The sequence below is a fragment of the Pyxicephalus adspersus genome, chromosome 10 (genome assembly GCF_032062135.1).
Source record: "Pyxicephalus adspersus chromosome 10, UCB_Pads_2.0, whole genome shotgun sequence".
NCBI classification, from domain to species: Eukaryota; Metazoa; Chordata; class Amphibia; order Anura; family Pyxicephalidae; genus Pyxicephalus; species Pyxicephalus adspersus.
The window spans coordinates 28,075,295-28,101,266 of NC_092867.1; the positions used below are offsets into that span (position 1 = coordinate 28,075,295).

General features: G+C 37.3%; 1 protein-coding gene across 3 annotated transcripts in view; it reads right to left on the minus strand.

The window, feature by feature from the left end:
* Window positions 1-25,972, minus strand: part of LOC140338838 (protocadherin-15-like) — a 548,986-nt gene that overhangs the window by 321,355 nt on the left and 201,659 nt on the right. For all 3 annotated transcript variants that reach the window (XM_072423159.1, XM_072423158.1, XM_072423157.1), the window contains 2 exons: window positions 8,549-8,709; window positions 4,665-4,820 (listed from right to left, as the gene is read on the minus strand). In XM_072423159.1, the coding sequence (XP_072279260.1) occupies window positions 4,665-4,820; window positions 8,549-8,709 (317 nt within the window). The remainder of the gene's footprint in view (window positions 1-4,664; window positions 4,821-8,548; window positions 8,710-25,972) is intronic.

The window sequence follows — 25,972 nt, forward strand, 5'->3', positions numbered from 1 at the left end:
GATAAGCTGTGCTCAACAATCAAAATACAATACTACAAAGACACAGGTATAAAAAAAGATATTTACAGTACTTTCAGCCTTGAATATCTTGATATCTTGACATAATATATGCTGTTGCAAAATTGTGTAATAATGTTTTGCCATAGTTGGTAGTCATTGCCAATTTAAAAAATCACACACAGTTTTGCCTCAGGAAATGTTTTACTTTTTCATATGTTGGGTAAGGAAACATTATAAGATCACGTGTGTAGTATCATAGTTGTTGGAGTTGGCAAACAACTTTTACTGTAATATATCTAAAGGCAATTTAATAAATTGTTGGAAGCTAGAACATTATAATTATTAACCATACATTAGGACACAGTCCTTTTAAAATTTAAAGGTGCTGCTTGACTTTCTTTCTTTCAACTATATGAATTCTCCAAAAAACTAGGTTTAACTCGTCCGTTGACTATACTTTTGTTAAATTCAGCAGATATTCTTATAGTGTTGCAGCTGAGCTATACTGTCAATGTCAAAACAGAAGAGAGAAAAGATTGCCAAAGGAAGGACCTGCATCTGTTTGTTAGAATTTAGATTAACTTTAACTGTATGAAAACTTTTCTTATGCTCAGCTACTACTAATTATGTAATAAAGTTAGATACATTTTATCTGAGCAGCAAATTGTACCATCTATGTAATTTTTTACATACATACCTATTTAATCAGGAGCGGTCATAAGAAAATATTTCCCAAGTCTACAACCTATCACCACCACATCAACCTTTAAACAGTCCTTTTCATTATGTTTAACCTTTATGTTACTGGAAGGCTAACAGTACTAGGATCAGTGTTGCTGCATACACAAACTTAATGAGAGTGTGATGTGTTACTAGTGGTTGTCCACCATGTCTCCTAAGCCAATAAATTAACTTGAACAATCAGCTTATTCGTTGTTAATAAACCAAACCAACTTTGGGTTCCAGTGGGAAATAATTAATTAAAAATTGCAATGATTAAATTAAGGACTGAGGATAAAAACATAACATGGTAAAATGGGAGGATTTATTTTAGGTGTGCATAGTTGCAGGGCCTTCAAAAAGACTAATACAGGCAGAGTTTAGTATTCTGAGAACACCAGATTACAGGTTACCTAAGGAATTCACACAGTGTGATGGCCTCGTATATACAATGACAAATTTTCAAATCTCAGTGGAAAGCCCCTTTCATATCTAGATATAGCTATTCTAATTTTTTGTCTTTGGTAAATTATTTTGAAATTGAAACAAAGAGATGATTTACTAAATGATTTTAAGTAAGGGAACTAATTAACTATGCTTCATCCACATACTTAACTTAAATAGTCTTCTATAATTATTTTACAAAATGATTTGCGTGAAAGGCATTCAATGTCATTAAATAGTGATTTTACCCAAGATATTTAATAAAGATAAAAGTTGTTTTGAATACGTGCCACTCTGTTGGATTAGACGTGAGACAGGAATTGAATGAGATGTCTGAGCCTGTTGGTAAATTTCCATAACTAACTTGGTTATGATCATCTTTCTAAACAGCACAGCTGTGTTTGTTTTATTTAAAAATATAACTGCATACAAAGTAAGCTCATTATTTATAACCTGTGATAAGAAAAACTACAATTCAAATACCACATCTCTATGGCCAAAATAAAAATTTCTGTATTCTGCATGTTTACTAACATGCATTTAAACTAGTAGCTAATACATCTAAGAGGTGCTATACATCACACCCAACTGTCTTAACTTTGCTGTGTTGTAATAGTTCAAATGGAAACAGTAATTTTTTCCAAATTGTAAACTACTGTACTTTCCTTTGCCTTAGCAGTGTTTTAACCCAGGGGTAGGCAAACTTTTATGGCTATTAGGCTATTTATGGGGTGGGCGGGAGTACATTGGGCCAGACTCTGAATCCCGCCCCAATGGCCCCGCCCACCACCAGGGAACGCCCCCTGAAGTGAAATCCCTCTCCTCCGTATGCATTGCGGAGGAGAGGGATTTCCCTTCGGGTAGCCTTCCCTATTTACCACGGCGGCGGAAGTATCAACGCCGGCCGCAGTAAATAGGGGAGTCACAGCAAGGAGGCGGCACCGGAGCTCCAGTGGCTCCGGTAGTTCCTAACGCCCCCTGGCCGATCCAGTCGGCAACCCGCAGCTAGGGGGCGTTAGGCCGTAACAAACTACCGTATCTGGCCTAAAGGCCACAGTTTGTCGATCCCTGTTTTAACCCATAAAGTTGCACTACTACACAAGCTCTGCAGAAAAAGTGCATGACAATAACATTGTACCCACAAGAGAACAGAACATCAGTCCATGCATGCAGAGTACATTTTACTTACACTGTTATTTGTGCAATAAATATCAAGATCAGTGATTACTGAACCTTTGGAAACTGACCTTTACATTTAGAAATTGTAAAAATTGTTACTAAAACATTTATGCAGAATTGGTGCAATTAAAGATTAAAGTGGAACTGTCAAAAAAAAAAAAAGACACCTTTACAGGTGGAAAGCAGATGATCCCTCCATGATCCTGGTCCAATTGGTCCTGTGCCTCCCCATCTTGGGCTGGACAACAGGCACTGCCCTTTTCTTGTTATGTCACCTGATCTCACACTGCCCAGGCGTGAGATCAGGAGACTCGACTTTCTGTGTATGGGTAAAATCAGCCGGAAGCCTTCTGGGAGACTATGTATATGTCCCAAAAGGCTGCATGTTTCCCTTCCATGTTTTCACAGCCATGGTGGTGAAGACAGAAGGGTTTCCCCCTTCCAACATAAAAAAAAAAAAAAAATAAAATTTTTTTCATTATATAAAAGGGTTAGCCAACCTTATATAACATAAGAAAATTTAATAATAGGTCCGCTTTCAGTGCAATAAAGAAAAATATTACACATTATAAATAGTTTGCTAAAAATAAATACAAAATAACAATTGATGAATGTGTTATTTACAAAATGAAAGCTCAAATTGTTGAATTTTTTAAAGGTCTTTTTTGTCTCGGCCAAACTTCAGGTTTTTTTCGGATTTGTGGAGAAATAACTATACTGTAGGAAAAGGGAGGAGATTGTACTATCTCCTATTCACATTCCTTCTGCAACATTGCAGATATGGAACGTTGGCTTTAGTAGCTTATTACAGCCTAGAAAGCCCCTTCAAATTATCTAAATCATCTGTTAGGAGGCACCCTTTTGGGCCTACAATCCCAGGCGGTGTACCACCGCAGGAGGGCACGCTCGGCATATTCCCTCCGGCAGCTGTGCTCGCAGTAGTACAGGGCTTTAGAATTAAAGCGTACCTAAACTCAGAATTTTCACTTTACATAAAAAGGAAGAGAACTCTTTTATGTAAGGTAAAAATTCTGTTTTTTTTTTTTTTTGAGGTCCAACAACCTTTTTGTTTTTAAAGAAAAGGGTGCAACACCGCCCCCTATATCTCGGTCGCCTTGGCAGTTGAGAATGAATAGGAGCACAAAGCCTCCGAGGATACCTACTCCAGCCATCCCTGGAGCCTCTTGGGTGCTTCATCGACGCATGCCCAAGCATATTGGACATGCGCAGAAGGAGCCTTTTTGCTCAAAGAGAAAATTTTGCTGTTCTCATGTGCAGTGGGATCAGCAAATTTTTGGTCACCCAATCTCGTGCCTAGGTTGGGTGACGTAGGATGAAGAATCCGAAGGAGAAGTCGAAGATGTGCTGGGAACCGAGTGCTGGGAAACGCAACCAGTTTCCCGAGGCTGGGCGGGGCTTGCCAAAGGTGAAGATTGCAGCGTTAGATTGGGGGACTGGTGTCTGGTGAGTACTGGTGCTGACCAGGGCCTTACATCATTCTTGCATTGCAGCTACTTCCACACTGCAAGGTTACATTCTCAATTAGACATAAAGAGAATGTAAACAGCAAGATAACATACCTTATCCCTCCCAGAAGAGTATGGCTCCTCATCCATCTGACATCCGAGTTGTGTGTGACTATTGGACCTGCATGGTAGAGGATGGCTTTGTGCCTGTGACCCCCACTCAGAGGGCCTAATTTATTAAAGCTCTCCAAGTCTGGAGAAACTACACTTTCATCAGTGAACCTGAGTGATCCAGCAAACCTGGAGGGGATCTGGTCCAAGATTGAAAACATTTGCTAACAAATTATAAATTACTTTATAAGAAATCCATTCCAGGTTTGCTGGATCACCCAGGTTCACTAATAAAAGTGTATTTTCTCCAGCCTTGGAGAGCTTTAATAAATCAGGCTCAGAGTGTCTTAAGACGTTACAAAAACCCTTGCTGCATTGAGGGTGTAGCCTTGTAACCACTGCAAGGGAATTTTTTTTTTTTTTTTTTAACACAAACTAATGTAATCTATAACTGTTAAGAAAATTAAGAAATTACAGAAAAAATAAATATATGAATAAAAAATATGAAGATAACATTGTAGAAAAAATTGTGGCTTGGAAACAGAAAATTCTTAGGAAACAAATGTCTAGAACACCTTTATACTTACTTATAATTAGACTTTTATTTTAAAGCAAGGCAACAAAAGCTTGATGCTCCAAAAGTAAGGTACCAGTTTTATATTGCAGCAAACACATAATATGAAATATAGTAAGGATTCTGCATATTGAATGATAACATTTACAGAAAAGAAGCAATTGTCTTACCTCATTTACGGTTGTGTAATAACTACTTTGCATAAAACTGGGTGAGTTGTCATTCTTGTCCCTCACAACTACACGCACTTCATGAATAATTATGCTTCCATCTTTCAAATTCCGGCATTCTATTTTAACACCAAAGGTCTGAATGGACATTGGCGGCTGAAAAACAATTAAGAATAGTCTGGGTAAATCTGGGTTACAATCAGGAATAATAAGTGTTTACGGTACATACAGTAATACATATAAATATTTCCTAGGTAAGTCTGCAAGTTTATAATATATAAAATATTGAACAAGCGCATACAATCTTCACATTAACATGTTTCAGCTGTAAGAAATTTTACTTTAGGTTACTTTGTTCTAAATTATTTGTCATCCCTCTAACCCAGCACATTTAATTGGCAAACAGTATAAGAAATCACTTTGAAAATGTCTTAGTAATGTAATTTTCCTTTAATATAATACTTTATGCATGCCAAAGAGCCTGAACCAGGTAGGTTTGAAACCCATTTGGCACCCATTTCTCAGATCGCCATAACTCAATAAAAAAGGAGCGGGGTGAAGTTGTGTACTACAGCCAAGCCTGTTTAAAGGACAGAAAAAAATGGGTGGCGTTTCTTGTGTGCATCCCAAGGTAAAATTTGCAGTTTTGACTTTTAACTGTCTAAACCTTTTTTGGTTCATAATGAACTGAAGATTTTGTCCCTGGAGTCCTAAAGAGACTTAAGAAAACAACAGTTGATTCACCTGTTAATGTCCTGCATGTATTCCTGTAATAAAGTGCCTATCAAGCCTATATTGCCATTCTGCTAGCAGTTTATCCTTTGCATAAACGTCGGTGTAAAAATGAGAACATATTGCATATACATATTGCTCTAAATACTAGAAAGAAAACAAATAATTATGCATATTTTTTAACACTGGATGTAAATGTTGGATTTGTAAGAAAGATAATAGGGATGCAAGGAATCTCATATTATGTAATTATTCTTTCAATCCAGCAATCTGAGCTACATACATTAAATTCTGCATGATATTTCAGTTTTAAAATTCTAAATTCTAATCCTAAAATTTGAAACTATTCCTAATATAACTAAATCAGTCTCTCTTTAATTTATGTGGATGCATGTTAACTTCTGGATGAATGGATTTAAAGCAACCGGTATTTTTTTAAACCTGGCTATCCTACCACAGAATTTTATTTAAATCATGCATTAACTATAAACGAAAGATCATAATACATTTGGCTACATTTTAAATACTCAAAAGCATGGTTTATACATGGTGATTAACATTTTCCCATGGCAAGCAGATGGAGAGAGACAACATTTTGGCAGAACTTACAAGGTAAATTGTAAAAATGTTAAACACTTGAGCAGTAATTAACAACGACATTAACATTTTAGTGTTAGGTCCTCATTTAACATTGACATATTATTAGAACACACTGCTTGTGTAAGTGAAAAAAACTGATTTACTGAGCAATAGTTTTTTTACTTTTTACTACAGGTGAAAAGGTATTTTTTAATGCCTATGAGTGAATAAAAATAGTAGGTTAACATTTGCAAATATATTGCAAAAAAAAACTGACAAAAAAATTACCACCTATGATATTAGGTCAGCTTAAGGTATTAAAAAAGCTAGGGAGGGTTTAAAAGGAAATTACATAAGATTTGTGGACAGAGAGGTTATATGTGGTTAAATAGAAAAGATTATTTACTACTACAAATCTACTGACAATGGTAAAAAAACAGTGCAAGTTGGGGTGTGGGGATTTATTTGTTCTGGGACCTATACTGGTTGTAAGCTCCCCAATAACACACTATATACAGTATAGTTTGCTTACTTAACATAAGGATGACACAAAGCAATAATCCCATTTACAAAACTAAAAAACATATAACTAATTATTGTAACTATTACAGTGCACTGATTGCATGGATCAAAGAGATTCACAAATCTGTGCATAATGATTACATACCTATGCAAAAAACAATTAATTGACTATATCCAACCATGTGTTTTAGAATTTGCTGGTGGTTTCTTTTAGATTACCCATTACCTATATAGTACCTAATAGACAAGCATATTTAAAAAACAGTAGTATGTGACATTCAAACATTTTACTGGAACAAGCATTAAAAGTAAAGTAATTGATTTACTTGCAGTGAATGGTTGGTGAAAATCATATTTACTATTTCATGAATATTCTTGAATGTCATTTGGTTATTATAGTTATTTACATATGTCATTGTATTGCAGAGTTTGTGTTATTTAGGGAGTATGTCAAACCTAACAATTTGACTTTTAAGGCGGACTTTGGTATGGCTGCCACATTTGAGTCAATTACAAAGCTGCAAAACAAGGTATTGCTGAAATTGTCTGAGGAGTTTGGGAGTTTTATAGAAACTCCCACAAAAAATGAAAAAGCAAGTAGTTTTTCCTGTCAATTACAAATTAAAGTATACATGGGGAAAATGTGCTTTTAAAATTGCTTTGGGGGTTGCATTGGATTTAGAATTGGTATATATCAGAAAATCAATAACCCACAACAATAATAAAATAAAACTAGTATACTTGACACTTGACACACATGGAAAGCCATGGTTTTTGTAAATATGTCGAGTGTTGTTGGAATTGGGATACGTTAAAGAATATTAGTGTTGTTGGGGTTATTTGACCAAGAAACCTAGTGGGGTGAGAATCTTTAAAAGACTTTTATCCAAAGAAGAAAACATGTCTGTGTTGGAATACAAAACTACAATTAAAATTTTAGTGGTACATAAAATTCCAGTTCCTATTTAGACCACTGCGTGTATGACCACAATGTATGTTTATTTGATGGCAGAGGGTTTGGTCCCAACTCCCTAGCACAGAGACCTGAAGGACCATTATATCATGTATTTGCACTGTAGCTGATAACTGATCTAATAACTGATATAATCGAGGATCTGTAGCAAATGGTGCACTGTATTTTGGGCTCCCCTTGTGATCCTGTACTGATACTCTATCAGTAGTGTAAATATGTACACAGGTTCCACACCTCTACTGTACACATGAATATGTCCTATATAGTACTTATAGTCTTATGTTGGGTGTTTGTCAAAATGATTGAAGAGTTGGTTCATGGATAATTTCTTTGAGAGTTTTGCTATTGAAAAGAAAGGGCTGAGAGAAATGACTGGGTTCCACTGGTTACTATATACTACCCACAACACATACTTATTACTCTTGTTTTAAACATCTTTTTGTTAGATGTTTTTATATTGTCAATTATGTTGAGTGTTGATGCTAACTAAAATAGAAAACTCAAACCTGGAACTATGTAAGTATAACAGTGGCCAATGTGTTTCCTTTATAACAACAATGTTATTTGGAATAATTGTGTCATACTTTGATTTACATAAAAAAACATGCATTTTATATTATAATAATTTTACCTTTACATTTTTTTTACGCTCATTAGGCAAATTTGACTTCACCAGTGAGAATCTATTCCCTAGCACAGCCACTTCCCTCCTTAAATGTCATAAGCCTCTCCTCTTACTCTATGGGTGGCTTACTTCCTCTGCTCCTCCTTTTACCTCCCTACATAACTATTTGTCAAAGTATAATGTGTCACTTCAGTGACAGTTTTGGGTTTGTTGTGGGCACTGAAATCACATTTAACATGACAACACTTATTAGCAGTCACAGGGCTCTTGGGAAGCTTTTATTAAAATATGTTGAATTTGCTGGTCTGGTGACAGAGTCTTACCAAGACATTAAAAATTATGGGTGTTATTGGTAAAGGTATTACTGTGTCTTTTACTGTGTTAGCAAGTCAACCTGTATGAAAAAATAGTTTTGTTCTTCAAATATTTTTTTTTTAAAGGAAATACACTTACATCTCTATTCAGAACTCTGCCAGTGCTGTTGAGATATAACCTCTGAATTACTGGATCCAGTATCACCCAATAGTCCGTATTTTCTTTCAAAGTGAGTGTTATAGTAGGATTTGATCCACCAGCAGTGCCTTTGATTTGCATATTGTCCACTATGATTGTTCCTGTTGTGACAAAGAATACAATGTAATTCAATGCATACATTTGGTCCTCCATATCAAATAGTAACATTAGGCTATGTTGAATGTATCCTTTTATTAATGGCGCATATCTGCTTGAAAACTTTCTCTACAAGTCAAAGTCAAAATACATTTATAAAATATTGCAAAATACGGGAACTTTTTTTTTACATTTTCAAAAAAGTTGTATCTGAAAAAATGTACGTAAACCTAAATGTTTCAGTATGTTTGGCATCATAGCTTATGTTATTGTTTTTGGGAGCTTGTTGTTGAGGTCCTACCTGAACCTCCCAGTAACAGCACTTCCTGCTACAGACTGACCACAATAAGTAACTGTTAGAAAGCAGTAACAGTAGAATGCAGCACTATCAGCTGCCTTTTCAACTATGTAATAGAGATGATGGGCTCAAGGGAGTATAAAACAGCATTTTGTCTAGGTAACTCATACATTTCAGCTTTTATGTTATAAGTAACTTATTCATTGACTTTCCTCCCTTTAGAGTATTTTCTTTACAGTAAGTAAGGTAACAGTATTTCTGAAGATTCGACAATGCTTCTTTGTTATATGAACATTCATGTGACATGCATCTTCAGGTCATTGTACAGCAACCTCATTTTTTTTTATCTTACATAGCTTATCTACAATAACAATATACAACTGCTACAAAAAGGCTTACACAGGCACATAGGAAAAGGCACATTTGATTTTGTAAGGCATGCATACATACATAGAGGTAGAAGAGGTAGAACATTTTTAATGTTCTACCCCTAAGAACATTAAACATGAAGTAAATTCATTAGAACAACGAGTCACCAAGTGGAAGAGGTTTTAAGAAGACACAAAAAAATACTCTTTAGGCAAAAAAAAAGAAAAACATTTTCCCTGCTACTCTTTGTTTCCTTTTAGTACTTTGTTTACACTGCAAGTATGTTGTGCACGCTCGCCAAAAATGGCAAAAAGCCCCCCAAGCATTTATGTCCATTTTTATATTCAATAAAGACAGCAATAAAATATCTTTGAAAATAAAGAAATTATTTGAAACATTTGCTTATCAAATGTCATTCGTACAAAAAGAAATCATCAATCTAATTGTCTACTATGGGTCAACACACCTTCCAGGACACTATTTTAAAATGATGAACAGTGGACTGCATTACATAAAAAAACAAATGTGTTGATGGAAACATTTCGTCTGTGACCCTTTTGGTTCCAGTACCATTTTAAAATTCTGACTTCAATCAGTGCATACACTTTGCTTTTTTTCAATGGGTCCGATTTATTAAAGTTCTCCAAGGCTGGAGAGGATACACTTACATCAGTGAAGCTGGGTGATCCAGCAAACCTGGAATGGATCCGGTCCAGGATTGAAAACATTTGCTAGCAAATAGCAAATGATTTTGAAGAAACCCATTCCAGGGTTGCTGGATCACCCAGGTTTATTGATGAAAGTGTATTCTCTCCAACCTTGGAGAACTTTAATAAATCAGGCCCAATGCCTCAAAATATTGAAGACAGAAAGTTGCCAGGAGACAAGAAGTTTGGCAATGACAACCTTCATAAGTATTTCACTACAAGTTTCCATTAAAATACACCAAACAACAAGTATTACATGTAGCTTATCAGTCTTCAGATGTGGTGGCTGCATTTGTTTTCTTTTTCAGGCTAAGAACTAAATCGCTCAGAGTCAGGTTAGTGGAATACCAGAGAAGAGGATGTTGCAGTAGTCCAGACGAGAGATGATGAGTGCGTGTACAAGGAGTTTGGTGGTCTCAGGGGACAGGTAGGGGTGGATTTTGGAGATGTTGTGCAGGTGAAAGTGACAGGACCTTTAAATGTTCTGCATATGGGGGGGTGAATGAGAGGGAAGAATCGAAGGTGACGCCAAGACGTGCCTGAGGGGAGGGACGAATGACTGTGTTGTTAACTGTTGGGAATATGTCAGGGGGAGAATTGGAATTTGAGAGGGGGAAGATGATGAGCTCAGTTTTATCCAGATTGAGTTTCAGAAATCAGATGTCTGACAGGCATGAGACCTTATCCAGGACTGGGGGAGACAAGTCAAGGGTGGACAGATAGATTTGACTGTCATCAGCACACAGATGGTATTGTAAGCCAAAGGAAGAGACGAGACTACCGAGTGAGGAGAGTGGGAGAGGAGGAAGTACCGTTGAAAGAAACTTGAAAGGCGCGGTCAGACCTATAGGAAGCAAACCAACTGAGAGCAGTGTCACTGATACCAATAGAGCGCAAGATTTGAGTTAGGAGGGGGTGGTCAACAGAGTCAAACGCAAAGGAAAGATCAAGAAGAAAGAGGAGTGAAAAATTACCTTGAGACTTTGCTCTGATGAGGTCATTGGAAACTTTAGTAAAGGCTGTTTTGGTGGAATGGGCAAGCTCGGAAGCCAGATTGGAGAGAGTCAAGTAGCGAGTTTGTGCTCAGGCAATCGGTGAGTCTTTTGAAAACAAGGTGCTCAGGGAGTTTGGAAACAAATGGGAGAAGGGAGATGGGATGGTAGCTCGAAGGTAAGGAGGGGTCTAATGAGGGTTTCTTCAGGATAGGGAGAATTATGGCATGTTTGAAAGCGGAGGGGTAGATACCAGTAGAAAGGGAGAGGATGAATAGTTTGGTTAAGGAGGGGGCCAGGGTGGAGGAATGGGTACAGAGTAGATCAGAGGGAATAAGGTCAAGCAGAGAGGTAGTAGATGGAGATGATGGGAGAAGAGCGGAGACCTCGTCAACGGTAACAGGGCTGAGGGAGGTCAGTGTTGATTTACAGGTGGAAGGGGTGGATATGGTTGGAGTGGCCCGGTGAGCAGAGACATCATGTCTGATTTTGTCAATCTTATCTCTAAAGTAGGTGGCTATGTCTTGGGCAGTGAAGGTTGTTGTGGGGGGGGAGCAGGTGTGGGGTTTAGGAGGGAGTTAATTGTTGAGAAGAGGCTGCGTGGGTTGGAAGCTTGAGAGGAAACGACAGAGAAGAAGTAATTTTTCTTGGTGATCGTGAGTTCAATGTTAAAGTGATGTAGTCTGGCTTTGTAGTCCATGAAGTCAGCGCTGAGGCCAGATTTCCTCCACTGGTGCTCATCTGCACGAACAGTGGGAACAGGGGAGGTGATTTTGGAGAGAGTGGGGGTGGCAGTTTAAGAAAAAGTTGTGCTCAAGGTTACGGATATCTCTCTCCCATTGGCCAGGTCTGGGCTGTGGTGGGGAGGGGCAGGAGTTAGATAGGTTAAAGGTCATAAGGTTGTGATAAGAAAGGGGAAATGGTGAGTTGTCAATGTGGGAGAGGTTGCAGAGTTTGGAAAATACCAGTTCTAAAGTGTGTCTAGCAATATGTGCGAGTCCAAAGGAAGAAGTGATGGAGAGCAGTTTGTCTGAGGAAGGATGGTTGCATTCATCCATTGCAACATTAAAGTCACCAAGGATGAGGGTGGGCAGTTCATGGGAAAAAATATGTGGGAGCCAGGAGGCAAAGCTGTCCAGAAATTGTGAGACTGGGCCGGGGGAGGCGGTAGACAATAGCAACAAAAAGGGATAGGGGGCGGAAAAGACGGACAGAGTGGGCTTCAAAAGAGGTGAAAATGAGGGAGGGTGGGGTATGGAGGAGTCTGTATGTGCAGTTAGGTGAGATAATGAGACCCGCACCCCCCCCCCCCTCCCCGGTCTGTTGCCAGGTTTGGGGGGTATGTGTGCAGTGCAGGCCTCCATAGGAAAGAGCAGCAGCAGCAGATGCAGAATCTGAGGAGGAAAGCCAAGTTTCAGTGAGAGCCAGGAATTTTAGAGATTTAGAAAGGAGAAGGTTGTGGATAAAGGTTAAAATATTGCCCACAGATCTGGCATTTCAAAGACTGCCAGAGAAGGGGGGGGGGGACTTTTAGGTAGTAGGGATAGTAATGAGGTTAGGAGGGTGAATGTTGGTGAGAGGGTAGGGAAGAGAAAGGCTCCGAGGGGGAACAGGGTTGAGTGAGATGTCACCAGCAAGTAGTAAGAGAGAAAAAAGGAGCAGAAGTATAGACAGAGAAAGCAGGGGAGTAAATGAACAAACAGAGAAAGGGTTAACAGACTGGGGGGGAGGAGAGGGAATAGGGGAGCAGAGAGTGTGCATGGTGAGCAATACATAGTGACAGGAAATTGTGATCCATAGAAGTACAAAGAGCAGTGCAGGAGACTCAAGTCCATGTGAGCAGCTCCTGTAATATGGGTTGTAGTGAAGATTGTCATCTTGTTAAATTCCAGGAGTGTGGTAGGAATCAGTCAGGGAGTAGCTTGGTGGAAAACAGTTCAGGATGGCAGCAGCAGAGGTAGTAGAGACGTCCTGGTGGCTTGATGATGGTTCAGTTCAGAGGCATGAGGTGGGAGTAGCAGAGTGGGATGGTATGTCCAATTCTGTTTCAATTCATGGTTCAATTCCCTGGATTAATTCTCAGAATTCTCAGCATTGAAATCCATAACAATAAAATAATGTTTTTAACATTATATTTACAATTACAACGTAATATTGTAGTAAGAGTTTTGTTGTATGGATAGTCTTTATACAATGAATGTCTTCTGGAATTCATCTATAAATCCCTTTGTGTAAGAGCATAGCTAACTAATTATAAATACACTTCTTAAAAGGTCATACCTGTACAATGACACTGCCACTTTTAACACACCATTAGACTTTCCTTACTATGGATCAGATTTATACCAGAGTTAACATTGTGATCATGTTATCGGAATACAAATGGAGCTCTTCTAGTTAATTGCTCAGAGCTTCTTATTAAATTTATTTCATCTGTCTATTCACCAAAGTTCCTTACAAATTCATTTCTTAAGCTAAATATAATTTCAATTCTGTTTGTCTTCTACCCTTTAGATTTCCCTAAAGACAATGAATAATGTTCTTGCTAAAATGTTTACTATGCCCACAATCCAAATAAATGAGAATTCTTTTACCACCTGAATTTATTTTAATTGGAACTTTCATCATAGATACAGGCAGGATTTATATTTTAAGTACTGCTATATTTCTGTATTTTGCTGCATATAAACTAATGTCCTACAGATTACAAAATATTTTTATAGATGTGTACAGTATCTGCTGCACAGCTTGATGCCTGGTACATTCCTATGCTGTGATCCACATGGATGCATGCAGGACCTCCCCATGTACCCCTTATGAATGGAAGGTGTCATGCATACACCAGTCAGCATGCAATATACTTAAATATAAAAGTGCATAAATATGTACACTAATCTGTGCACAAAAACCTCCTAAGGGAAGCATGACCACTCAGAAGTGATGTTGTGGCCATGAGGACAACTGTAAAAGTAAAATGGCTTTAAATGATAGATTTGTTTTTTAACCTGTTTTAGTATATAACATTTCATGACCTTGGCTTTTGTTGACTCCATGGTGTTTCAAAACATTTCAAGAAACTTGGTAACTGCTACACTTGTCATTTTCCTAACCCTATCTAATCTTTATTTCATCTTGATATCCAACCATAGGCTGCAGTTATAGATACCTAAATTATAAAGCTGTCAGCCCTGAAATGTTTTACACACCTTTTATGCATTCCTTCCTCAATGCACTGGATATACTCACCATGCAGCTACCGCAGAAATTTATATACAATGAAGTAATGGACACTGACCTTGACACTGAGCTTGAATTCAGTGGATTGTGAGGAACTAAAGCAATTTATAACACAATCACTTCATTTCAGGGCTCAAAAGTAATTGGACAATTGATTTAAAGGCTATTTCATCTGCTGGTGTGGGCAATTCCTTCGTTGTGCCATTATCAATTAGGCAGATAAAAGGCCTGGAGTTGATTTTGTGTGTGGGGGGGGTGCGCTTGTATGTGGACTTGTATTGATTTTGCTGTGACCAGACAACATGCGGTCAAAGGAGCTCTCCATGCAGCTGAAACAAGCCATTCTTAAGCTGCAAAAACAGAAAAACTCATCCGAGAAATTGCTACAATATTAGGAGTGACAAAATCTACAGTTTGGTACATCATGAGAAAGAAACAAAGCACTGGTGCAACTCAGCAATGCCAAAAGACCTGGACGTCCACGAAAGACTCTAGTGGTGGATGATCACCATGGAAATGATTCTGTGAAGAGAAACCCCTTCACAACATCCAACCAAGTGAACAACACTATCCAGGAGGTAGGCGTATCGATATCCAAGTCTACTATATAGAGAAGACTGCATGAAAGTAAATACAGAAGGTGCACTGCAAGGTGGAATACTGTTGAATGGCCAAGTCAGTCACCTGATCTGAGCACAATTGAGCATGCATTTCACTTGCTGAAGACTAAATATCGGACTGAAAGGCCCACAAACAAACAGCAACTGAAAGCCGCTGTAGTAAAAGCCTGGCAAAGCATTAAAAAGGAGAAAACCCAGCATCTGGTGATGTCCATGAGTTCAAGACTACAGGCTGTCATTGCCAGCAAAGGGTTTTCAACCAAGTATTAGAAATGAACATTATTTCAGATTTTTATTTTTTCCAATTACTTTTGAGCCCCTGAAATAAAGTGATTGTGTTAAAAAAAGGCTTTAGTTCCTCACATTTATATGCAATCTTTTTGTTCAATCCACTGAATTAAAGCTGAAAGTCTGCAGTTCAACTGTCGTTTCATTTAAAATTAATTGTGGTAATGTACAGAATCAAAATTAGAAAAAAATTGTCTCTGTCCAAATTATTATGGACCTAAATGTATTTTTATTCAAGCTCTATTGAATGAAGGAATCTTAAAATGCGGCCTTATTTAGAGTATGCATACTAAAAGTATTGTGTTTTATTTTAAGTGCAAATGTGGTTTATGGATCTTGGAATGGTGAAATTGTATTTAAGTATTGTGTGAATGTAAGTACATACCCCTTTGTATGACTTTCTATTGACATCTGTCAACAAGCACAGGTGATCAGCAGGTCTCCAGCATACACTCTTCCATCAAGCTAGTTTCAGCAGAGCTTGCTTTGCCTTGTTTTTGCCTGCTGTCTCAGCACTAATAAATGGGACGAATGGATGCTGACCATCCTCACCTGCCAACTGATATATCCTTCTCTCTGCAATTCCCACCCAGCCTGCCAGTCCCATCTTACTTTAGGTAGGCTCAGATTAAATATTCACTGTCTGTGACAGAGTGCCGTTACTGTCCTGCTGTGGGTGCACACCCTTCCCATACTTATTGCTGACTCTTGCTTTGCCTGGCCCTCTGGTTGTTTTTCTCCTGGACTAGCCTCCAGTTTTCTCTGTCTTTTAGACACCCTGACTGGCTTATCGCTTTTATGATAATGGACTGATTTGACCTCATTGTCATCGTGCACCTGTCTGCACCTGGGCTATCTATTCATTTGCCAGTCTTTGTTCCCCCAGAGGCAATTCTTTGATTACATAAGTCTGAGGGGTGATGGTGTGCTGGAATAGTGCAACTAGCCTCCTGAGGCTGAGCGAGGGCTTGTCTATGGATGAAGCCTGGAGAGCCTCAGGAGACTGACTACTGACAAAGATTGAACAATCATATCTGGTAAAGCAGACCTTAAGAAAGGGAACCACGAGAGCCTTAATCAATATCCTCTAATATTACACATGTTCATTGACTTATTAGATTGTTACTCCAAATGTTTTATAGTTATTGTCCACTTCTGTTTACCATATTAAGTTGCTCTGCACATGTGTTGCAACGCACAGTATAAGGATATGCAGCTTGTGTGAAACTAGGTCTTATAATGCACTTTGATGCTTGTACAAAATATTAACTTCTAAATTAATATTCAATATAGTTACAAAGTAACTAGTGATAAGTGTCCTTATGAATCAACACAAACGTGTCCAGGTCATCCAAGTATTGCAAGAAGAATATACACATTTAATGAACAATTTTAAAACGATTTATGCAGTACAGATGAATACAGAGAAGGTCAAACTAACCATGTGTTCTAGCAATGGTAAAACATGGGACATTTTCATATTAGTACAATATATACAACACAAACCACTTAAATGAGCAAACAATTAAATTTAACAGGTGTGTTAATTTGTCACATTTTTTTCTGTTTTAATGTTACCATCATTAGCATAACTACAGCAGAGGGTATAATGTCTACATTCATAAATGAGTTGGAATGAAATAGGAGCGTGCCTTCATGCTATTAGCACTGACAATTTAGTGGAAGACTTTGAACATATGTTTATGAACTAATATATTAAACACTGCAGTATAGCTTGTAGGGGGTGATGTAATTCATAAATCAAGTCATCAGGTGTAGAGTCAAAGCATACCAACAGAATGTTCACAGAGCACCCCTAAGGAATAATGAGCTTTAGTATTGGTCACAACCAACTGCAACCCTTGAAAAAACTAGTGAAGATACTTTTTGAGTTAGGTTCAAAATGTGTAGTCAGAAGCCAAAAACCAAAATAATCATGATTCATTGGACACATTGTCTGATCACAGCGACAGAGGTGCACTAGGTCACACAAACTCAGGGTCTTAGCAACACAAGGGTCCATGAAGCACAAAAGGTCACTGAAAGACAAAGGGTCACTTGGAGAACAGAAATCATAAAATGGGCCCAACACTAGCTTTGTGGTGTGTTGCTGAACTGAGCAATGCCATGCTATGCTTGATTGACCATTCCTAACTGGTTGCAGCACCAGAGGAGAGACCTGACAGTTGGCTCTCGGAAAAAGTAAGTGTTAAAATACGCACAAGAAAACCTGTTTGTTGTTTGGATTATTTAGAAATGGTCAGCTTTCATTAAGGGCCAGTTTCATTTTCTTCACTTTAATTTTCAAGCTTTTTAATAGATTTTCTCTGGGTCATTGACTAGACTTTTTCAGCTTAGGTTACATACACTATCAAACAATATCCTATTCAGGCACCTTATTCTGAAGAAAGATTTTTACTGATAGCTTTTAGCAAGGATACTGGTTGCTTGGTTTACAGTACCAATCGCACAATAGAATGGAACAAAAATTTGCATATAAAGCATGATCCTGAAAATATAATGTAAAAAGTGAAATTAAATTAAAATTTTGGATACATTTCACAGCAACACAATCACCAAACCAAAAAAAAAAAGTCTTCAGGATTTAGATACACAGTTGCATAAAGAGATGTTAAATCACCTAAAGGTCTGATAGTATAATGTGCAAATGATTTACTTCTTAGAACACAAATTTTAGCGAGAACCAAACATTACCCTAAAGATTTCATAGGGTAAGTACGCTTGCTATTCCATAAATTATGCAGAGTCCTTGTTTACTACTTATAAATAAACATCAGTTACTAAATCTGTATAAATTATACGGACTGACAAAGCAAATATACCATTAACATGACTGAAATGGTTTGCATAAATCAATAGTACCACATGGTTCAAAATGTAGAATACCTCAGTTTAATTATATGAAATGCAGGTTTGCAGTACATTTATTTGTGCACTTCATATGAAGTGCTATTAAGTAGTGTTGATGTTCGAATTCAGGTTGTCCCTATATTCGACCCGAATATGGCTGTTCGAATTCGGATAGACCCGACCCGAAAAACACAGCAAAAATTCAGGATTCGACAGCAAAAATTCAGGAAAAAAAAAAGTTTTAAAAAAAATAAAATCTTTTCTTAAATTAATTTATTTGTATGTGTTTTTATTTTAACTTCTTTTTTTATTTTTTACAGGTTATCCGACAATGACATTATGAATCATAATGTCATTGTGGGATTCCTGGACCGTGGGAGCTTTGCGGTCACAGCTAATTGAAAGCAGGTGCTTTCAATTAGCTGTAACCGCAGGCAATACGAGGGCAATAGAGGTTGAATGGAGATACTATCTCCATTTATTACCTCTACTGCTCTGTAACTGGCTGAGAAATAGGAAACCCTGATGACAGCTCAAGCATCATCATCGGTTTCCCTTTCCTCAGCCAATCAGGGAGCAGAGCAATCAGCGGAGCTTTACTATGCTGACAGCTCTGCTCCCCCGATCACTCCCACAGCCCTAGAGGAGCTGTGACATGTATTCTGTATGTGTAATACATGTCACAGCCCCTCTAGGGCTGTGGGAGTGATCAGGGGAGCAGAGCTGTCAGCATAGTAAAGTTCTGCTGATTGCTCTGCTCCCTGATTGGCTGAGCAAAGGGAAATCCTGATGATGCTTGAGCTGTCATCAGGATTTTCCATTTCTCAGCCAATCACAGAGCACTAGAGATGAATGGGCACAAGTCTCCCCATTCATCTCTAGTGCTGAATGGCTGAGAAATGTAAAACCTCAGCCAGAGCACTAGGGGTGAATGGAGAGGCTTGTCCTCATTTAACCTCTAGTGCGATCATATTGTTACAGCATGTACAGAATTGTGCACAATATGATTGTTCAAGTATAATCGTGCATAATCGTTGATCGGTCGTAATCGTTCATTTTCTAACAATAATTATTGGAAGTTTGTACCTAGCTTTAGCCTAAAATTGATTTGACAGGTGCTCTTTAATCTACATGTGAAGTACAAGGGATATGTAATAGTGTTATGTATCTTTTTACAATGTATCTTTTTATGTATTCCTTTATAATGTATCTTTTTACATCTGTTTGGAGGCTGTGGAAGCTCTACACAGTGCTGAAAAAAACCGAATTTTTCCTCCCATTGACTTTAATGGTGTTCGACTTTGACATTCGACCACCCGAATTTTTTTGCTATATTCGAGCGAATAGCTGCCTAATCGAATAGTGAGCTATTCGACCAACACTACTATTAAGTACAACTAAAAGTGTTATTGTTGTTTTAAGTGAATGGGTGTTAAAGAATTAGAAGGTGGCAACAGATTATCACTCATTGGAGTTGATTTACTAAAGAAAGTTAGACTGTTCACATAGCATAGCAGTGAACTATCCTCCTTGTAAGAGATATTTCACTGAGCATAGAAATTAGATGAATTTATGATTACTTCAGACATCCAATCAATGTGCCAGAAAAAAACTTGGTTCATTTTAGTTCTCCTTGCACCTGATTGGGTATTCTTTGTGAACTGTCACAACATTCACAAAGCTAAGTAAATGATCCATTCTTTAATAATCAAGCCCCATTGTGTTAAGAACCTCTGGAGACTTAGAAAGCCATCAGCATGATTTAGTCTAGGAACCAGTTGATAATTATGGATGTCAACTCTATGCACAGTTTCTCATGATTAAAGGTGTACTGTGGTAAATAATTTACTTGGATAGGGATAATTGTATTTTTACAATTGGAGACATATACAGTTACTGGAGTCAAAGGTCAAACTACCACCATAACTAGGTTCATTTTTTGGATGAGAGAGAGCATCCAGGACACCCTTTAAACACTTTTTACATCACCATTTTTGACTGTATGGGGGAAGTGTTTTACAAGCTTAATAACACCTCTTCTGCTGATTTTGTATTCTGGTGTCACAGGAAGAAGAATTAAGGAACAATAGGAACTTTTCCTACGTTATTTTAAACTAAGAAAATGTTTTGGCTGGAGTTAGACTTCAGGGTGAATATAAGTTTTCCCTCTCAAGGTTTATGTAACTCACCCTGTGAAAGAATATGCATGAATGACCATTATAATCAGGTTGGAGTCAATGCAGCAAAAATGTTATCTGTATACATAAGCTCTACAGGGTAAGTCTATGATGATCAGCAAATTGTAAAAAAGCAGGAATGAACCCATTTATATATTATTATTATTATTAATAATAAACAGAATTTATATAACACCAACATATTATGCAGCGCTGTACATTAAATAGGGGTTGCAAATGACAGATGAATACAGACAGTGATACAGGAGGAGAGGACCCTGCCCCGAAGAGCTTACAATCTAGTAGGTGTGGGAATTTACACACAATAGGATGGGAGATATGTAGTGGTGGGAAGTAGTGATGGTTTCAAAAGACAGAAGAAGCCGGGCAGGCAAGTTTTAAAAAATTGGTTTTGAGTGCTCTTTTAAATGAGCAGAAAGTAGGAGCAAGGCGAATAGGACAAGAAAGACCATTCCAGAGAGTTGGGGCCACTCTAGAGAAGTCTTGTGTGTGTATGTATATATATATACACACACACAAGCCATGTAAGGTATAAGCTAAGTAAAAACAAAAGGTAAAAAAAGGAAAAATTATTTAAATATATTTGCAAAGAAAATGTTATTAGGGTGAGCTTATACTTTTACCATTCAAAACAAACATCTAGTTTTGAAAAGACAAAATCAGCAAGGTAGAAAGTGAGTATAATAAGCGTTAGTGATGGTGCATCATTAGAACACAAATGCATTTGCTGACATAATAGCTTGCCTGGTAGGGGTCTATTGTCACAGAACTGTAGTGGTGTAGCAGTACCATTCTACCAATAGAGCAGTTAAGATGGCAAACATATTAGACAAGGAGAACATTCATGAGGAAATGATTTATGTGATCTTACACTGTGTGAACAGTTCAATGATCATTGACAAGGATTAATACCATTGTTCTCTGTCATCTTTAGAAACCATTAGAGGAATCATGTTGAGGAACAAATAGACACATTGTATAGGAAGACAAAGGCATAGAGTGAGCAGGCAAGAAATCTTCTAAATATTCAGTATAGTCACTAATCCAGTGAACCAAAAATACTGCACACCCTAAATTCAGCTTACAGTTTAAACATGGTAACTAGCTTAGGAAGAAATGGGCATGGTGTTAATGTCCTGGGATATCCATTAACTGCTACTTTACCATGAAACTGAGCTGGCTTATAACGCACAATATACAGTGACAATAGTCCATGGTAATCCAAGCTTGCCCAAACATGTGCAGGACGGAGGCTTGAAAGGGGGTGGTTTGAATGACTTGCAGAAAAAATCTTTTGCTAAACACAGCTGATGTTGTGGGTGATCTTAAAGAGGAACTAAACTCAAAAAGACAAAAAAAAAAAATACACTTACCTTCAATTGTGGAGTGCAGTTCGATCGCTCCAGGGGTGCCCTGCATCAGCTCCCACGACGTCAAGACATTTATCCCAGAGGCAGCACTCCAAGCGCAGCATTCTTCTGCTCTTCTTCCTGGTTCTTTATCCTACATCACCTGACCCAGGTGCAAGATCAGGTGATGTAGGATGAAAAAAAAAATTGACGATCTCGCTGCGCATGCGTGAGATCAGCAAATTTTTCTGTTTGAGCGAAAAGGAGCACCCAAGTGCCACCCGGGATGAGATGCCTGACGTAGGTATCCCGGGAGGCTTTGCGCTCCCATACTTTTTCGATCGCCTAGGCGGTAGAGAATTAGGGGGCGGTGCTGCACCCCTTTTTATTTAAAAAAAAAAGGGTCTTGCACTTTAAAAAAAAAAAAAAAAACAGAATTTTTACTTTACATGAAATGGTTGTCTACCCTTTAATGTAAAGTGAAATTTCCAAGTTTAGGTACACTTTAAGAGTGGAGCTGATCTGAAACAACTTGTAGCTCTTTAATGACAAGACAAACTGTAGTTTTTTCTTTTTGCATATCAAAGCACAGCTTGCTCCTGAAGTTAATGAATGTCTAGGCTCCATAAAGATTTTTTTTTTTTGCTTTGTTTGTGAGTAACTGACACCTCAGTGCCTATAAATATGTTGAGATACAAACATCTGCCCTAGTTGCATTAATTAAAATAATGTACTGTTCTGACCCACATACAAATTCAACTTAACAACAAGCCTACAGTCGTATGTAACCCGGGGACTACCTGTATCCTTAATAAAACAAATCTAGTGATAAAAATATTTTGGCTTCCATTGAGGTTTGTTTTTTTTAGGTTGCAGAGATTGGTACTGTCATCCTGATCACTTTTTCTGTGATCTTGTTAAAATTCCTTATATTTTTTCTTAGAATCATAGCCAGTTTTAAAAATGTCAACACGTGCCAACAGACTTCAATTGAATTCATTTTAACCACCCTAAAACCTGCCTTATCTACTTAGTAAATCAACATCCTTATAGAACATACAAGGTATGTGGTATTATAAAATGAATCTATCATACATAATGTTTGTTCCTGTTTGAAATTAAAAATACCAATTTGCATGATAGAAAGTAAGTACATCTCATTAAATGCATCTCATTGTTGACTTTTTCAACATATTTGAAAAGGCATATATTAAATTTTCATTCGAACAGTTGAAATAAAGGTAATATCAGTAGAAAAAATGATGTACTGTGGAATAAGTAATATCATTGGTCTCAGAAGCTGGTATTGTCCTTGTTAGCAGAAATTATTTCATGTAAGCAACCCTTCCCACTAGTCTCAAACTGAAAAAATTTTGAATCACTCTTCCAGATGCAAGACTTTCAGGGTTTCCTTACATGAACTGTTTGTTTTAAATCTGCTCCACAACATTTTTCATGACTCCTTTCTAATCCATTAATTTTAGGGTGTGTTCCAGATTATTAACTGAATGAAAGATTTGTTTGTGTTTTAACTTTAAGACAGGGTGCCTTACATTCTGATTTACAATATTGTGATAATATGTAGAATACATAAGTGACTTAAAGATGACTTTGAGCTGCCAAGGTAATGAAGTAGTCTTTTTCCCCCCACAATTAAAATCTTTCTCGTAGTCAGTGCATGACCTTTGACACTAGCTTCTGCAAGATATATATGCAGTACATTGTCTAGACATTTAGCATTAAAGAGTAAGCTGTTGGGCTGCATTTGTTGGGCAAGGCAGTCCTAAACAAATTTGCAATCATTTAAAATGTATACCATTGTAAGAACACACCATTTACCATCACATCAAAATAATAAAATTAGATGAATTTGTTCCAGGTTAGACATCAAAAATAACCACTCCACTATAGGTACATTTCCCTACAGTCATGTGGTTGATGTAAATTACCATTGGCAATCTTTGAACTAATCATTCAAATTTGCTAAAAACTCTATGATTTCCATGAGAAGCACATATCCATTACTAGAAAAAAAAGTCTGTTCTGCAGATTCTTTCATTTACTGACACGTCAACTTTATAAGGTCTTTTAAAATTTTAGTTTTTAATACTGGAAATATGTCCACTAAACTGGATGTGCAGATCACATCAAACTTAAACATTAACTCACTAGAGTATGAAGCTATAGGATCAATAGGCTTATCCTTAAGGAGTTTTAAGCTTACAAAACGTCAGTTTACAGTTTCTTGTATCTTTTTATTCAGGAAAATACCAGTAGCAAAAGTGAACCCTTTTCAACAAAACGAGAAATGCATAGTATATGTAGTCATTCTCAGCTTTAAATAACGTTTTGTTTTTTTCACAAAATCCCAAAGCTGTCAAACCAACATAACATTTATATTGTGTCTCTCTGTCATTTAAAACAAATGGAGTAAGTCTATTGTAATAATATGAGAAACATGTGTTTCATGAAAATTAGATATTATCAGCCAATTACAGTCAAAACACAGTTTACGAAGAAGCCAAGCCGCTATAATTGCAAGAAAACTAAGGAAAACATTTTTTTTTCTTAGAAATATATTACCCCAATACATACAGAGTGTTCGAATGTATAAAAACTTTGAGCATCTTCAGTAATTTTAAAATAAACCTGCTAATTAATCCCCAAGTTCTTGAATAGGGGAACTGTGCATGTAAAGTTCCTGCTGAGAAGGTAAAGAAGGTATGTCACTGCTACATAAGCTCCTACCTTCTGCCAAGAAGTAACAAAGGACACACTTTTAAAATCTTTCTATTGCACCTGTAGTAGGCATAAGCACTGCCAATGAACATTCTGTATCCAGGCATAGAGGTGTAGATTGTTGCATAATACAAACCGATTATGGCTTATGGGTTTGCCCCACTGGAAACCACTAGTGTGCACCGGAGACCAAATTAAATTGTAGGTAGACATAAAATCTGTAATAAAATTAAAATAAAATAAAATATTGTGTAGTTAGAGACTGCAGAGGGTGAGGATGACCCTGTACTAACCTTTTTAGTCTACAAAATCTGATGTCAGGTGTACAGAAGATCATTTTAGAATCATTGTTCTTGAATACAGATTCCATTTGCAGATTGTGCAGTAAGAATCTTGTTAGCTGCCTTTTGGTCTTGTTCAGGCAGTAAAAAATCCTGGCATGCCCTCTCAGCTAAAAAAAACTGTCATCTGTATGAATTTACCGAAACAAATAAGTTTAAAGAAGTTATGTACAAGCACATTTTGTTGCTGTTCTAATGGAAGGGATAGGAGACAATTGCACTTAGGATGAGGGATGTTGAAATGACATAAAAATCTTGCACAAAACTAGGCAGAGGTGTGGACAGAGGTTGTCAAGGGGAGGGGGGGGGTCTTCACAACCTCTGTCCACACCTCTGCTTAATTTGTTTTTACTATGCCGATAGCTCATTCGCTACTTGTCCTTTATTAAAATTTCAATATCAATAAAACCAATAGTAGTAGAATGTTGCCTTATCAAAATGGACCTTTACAATCTGTAATTATCCCCTGATAGCCTACCAAGAAAACATACTTTCCCTCTGGGCATGCAAAGGCATGCTTATAACTGTCTGATTCTATTGCATCCTCTATATTCAGTCATCAAAACAAAGTGAGCCTTGTAGAAGAAGGGAAGATGAGGTCTGCATACTGGCTGGACCTGGGAATAGAGTACCACCACTTACATGATAAGGTAAGCGGCAGTGACATTTTAAACAACTGCACTATATCAAGAAGGTCACAAGAATAAAAGAACATAATTTATCACTTTAGAACTGAATGGATTAAACAGTAAAACAGACAAGATAGAATTCAGTGGGTTTTTTTTGCCAATGCCTAATATTCAGCACACATTTTTCTCTCTAAATATTCCCTTGTAATATAGTTTAAAATTAAATCAAATGTATTGAAATAAATCTATACCGATTACCCCAACAATATAACAACTTAATTACTATTATTCAACATGGGTTAGAACAATGATTTTTATAGTCTATAAAAGAAAAGAAATTCTCCATTTTGGAAATGCTTTATGAGTTCTTTCGTAATTCAAGTAAAAATCAAAACAAATGCATCAGCTTGTAATCCCCTAAGAGGAACGATAGCCTTTGGCTAGACCACTGGATTGTAAAGCAAGTGACTATACTTCAAGACTGTATCCTTATTGCCGCAGGATAGAGTTCTTTTTAGACATACAATATATGTTTAAGTTATATAAGTGCATGCTTTGGGTTTAGCATTAAATCCCTGCATGAATTTGTATGGTCTTGTATCACAATCACAGAAAATGTCAAACAAAAAG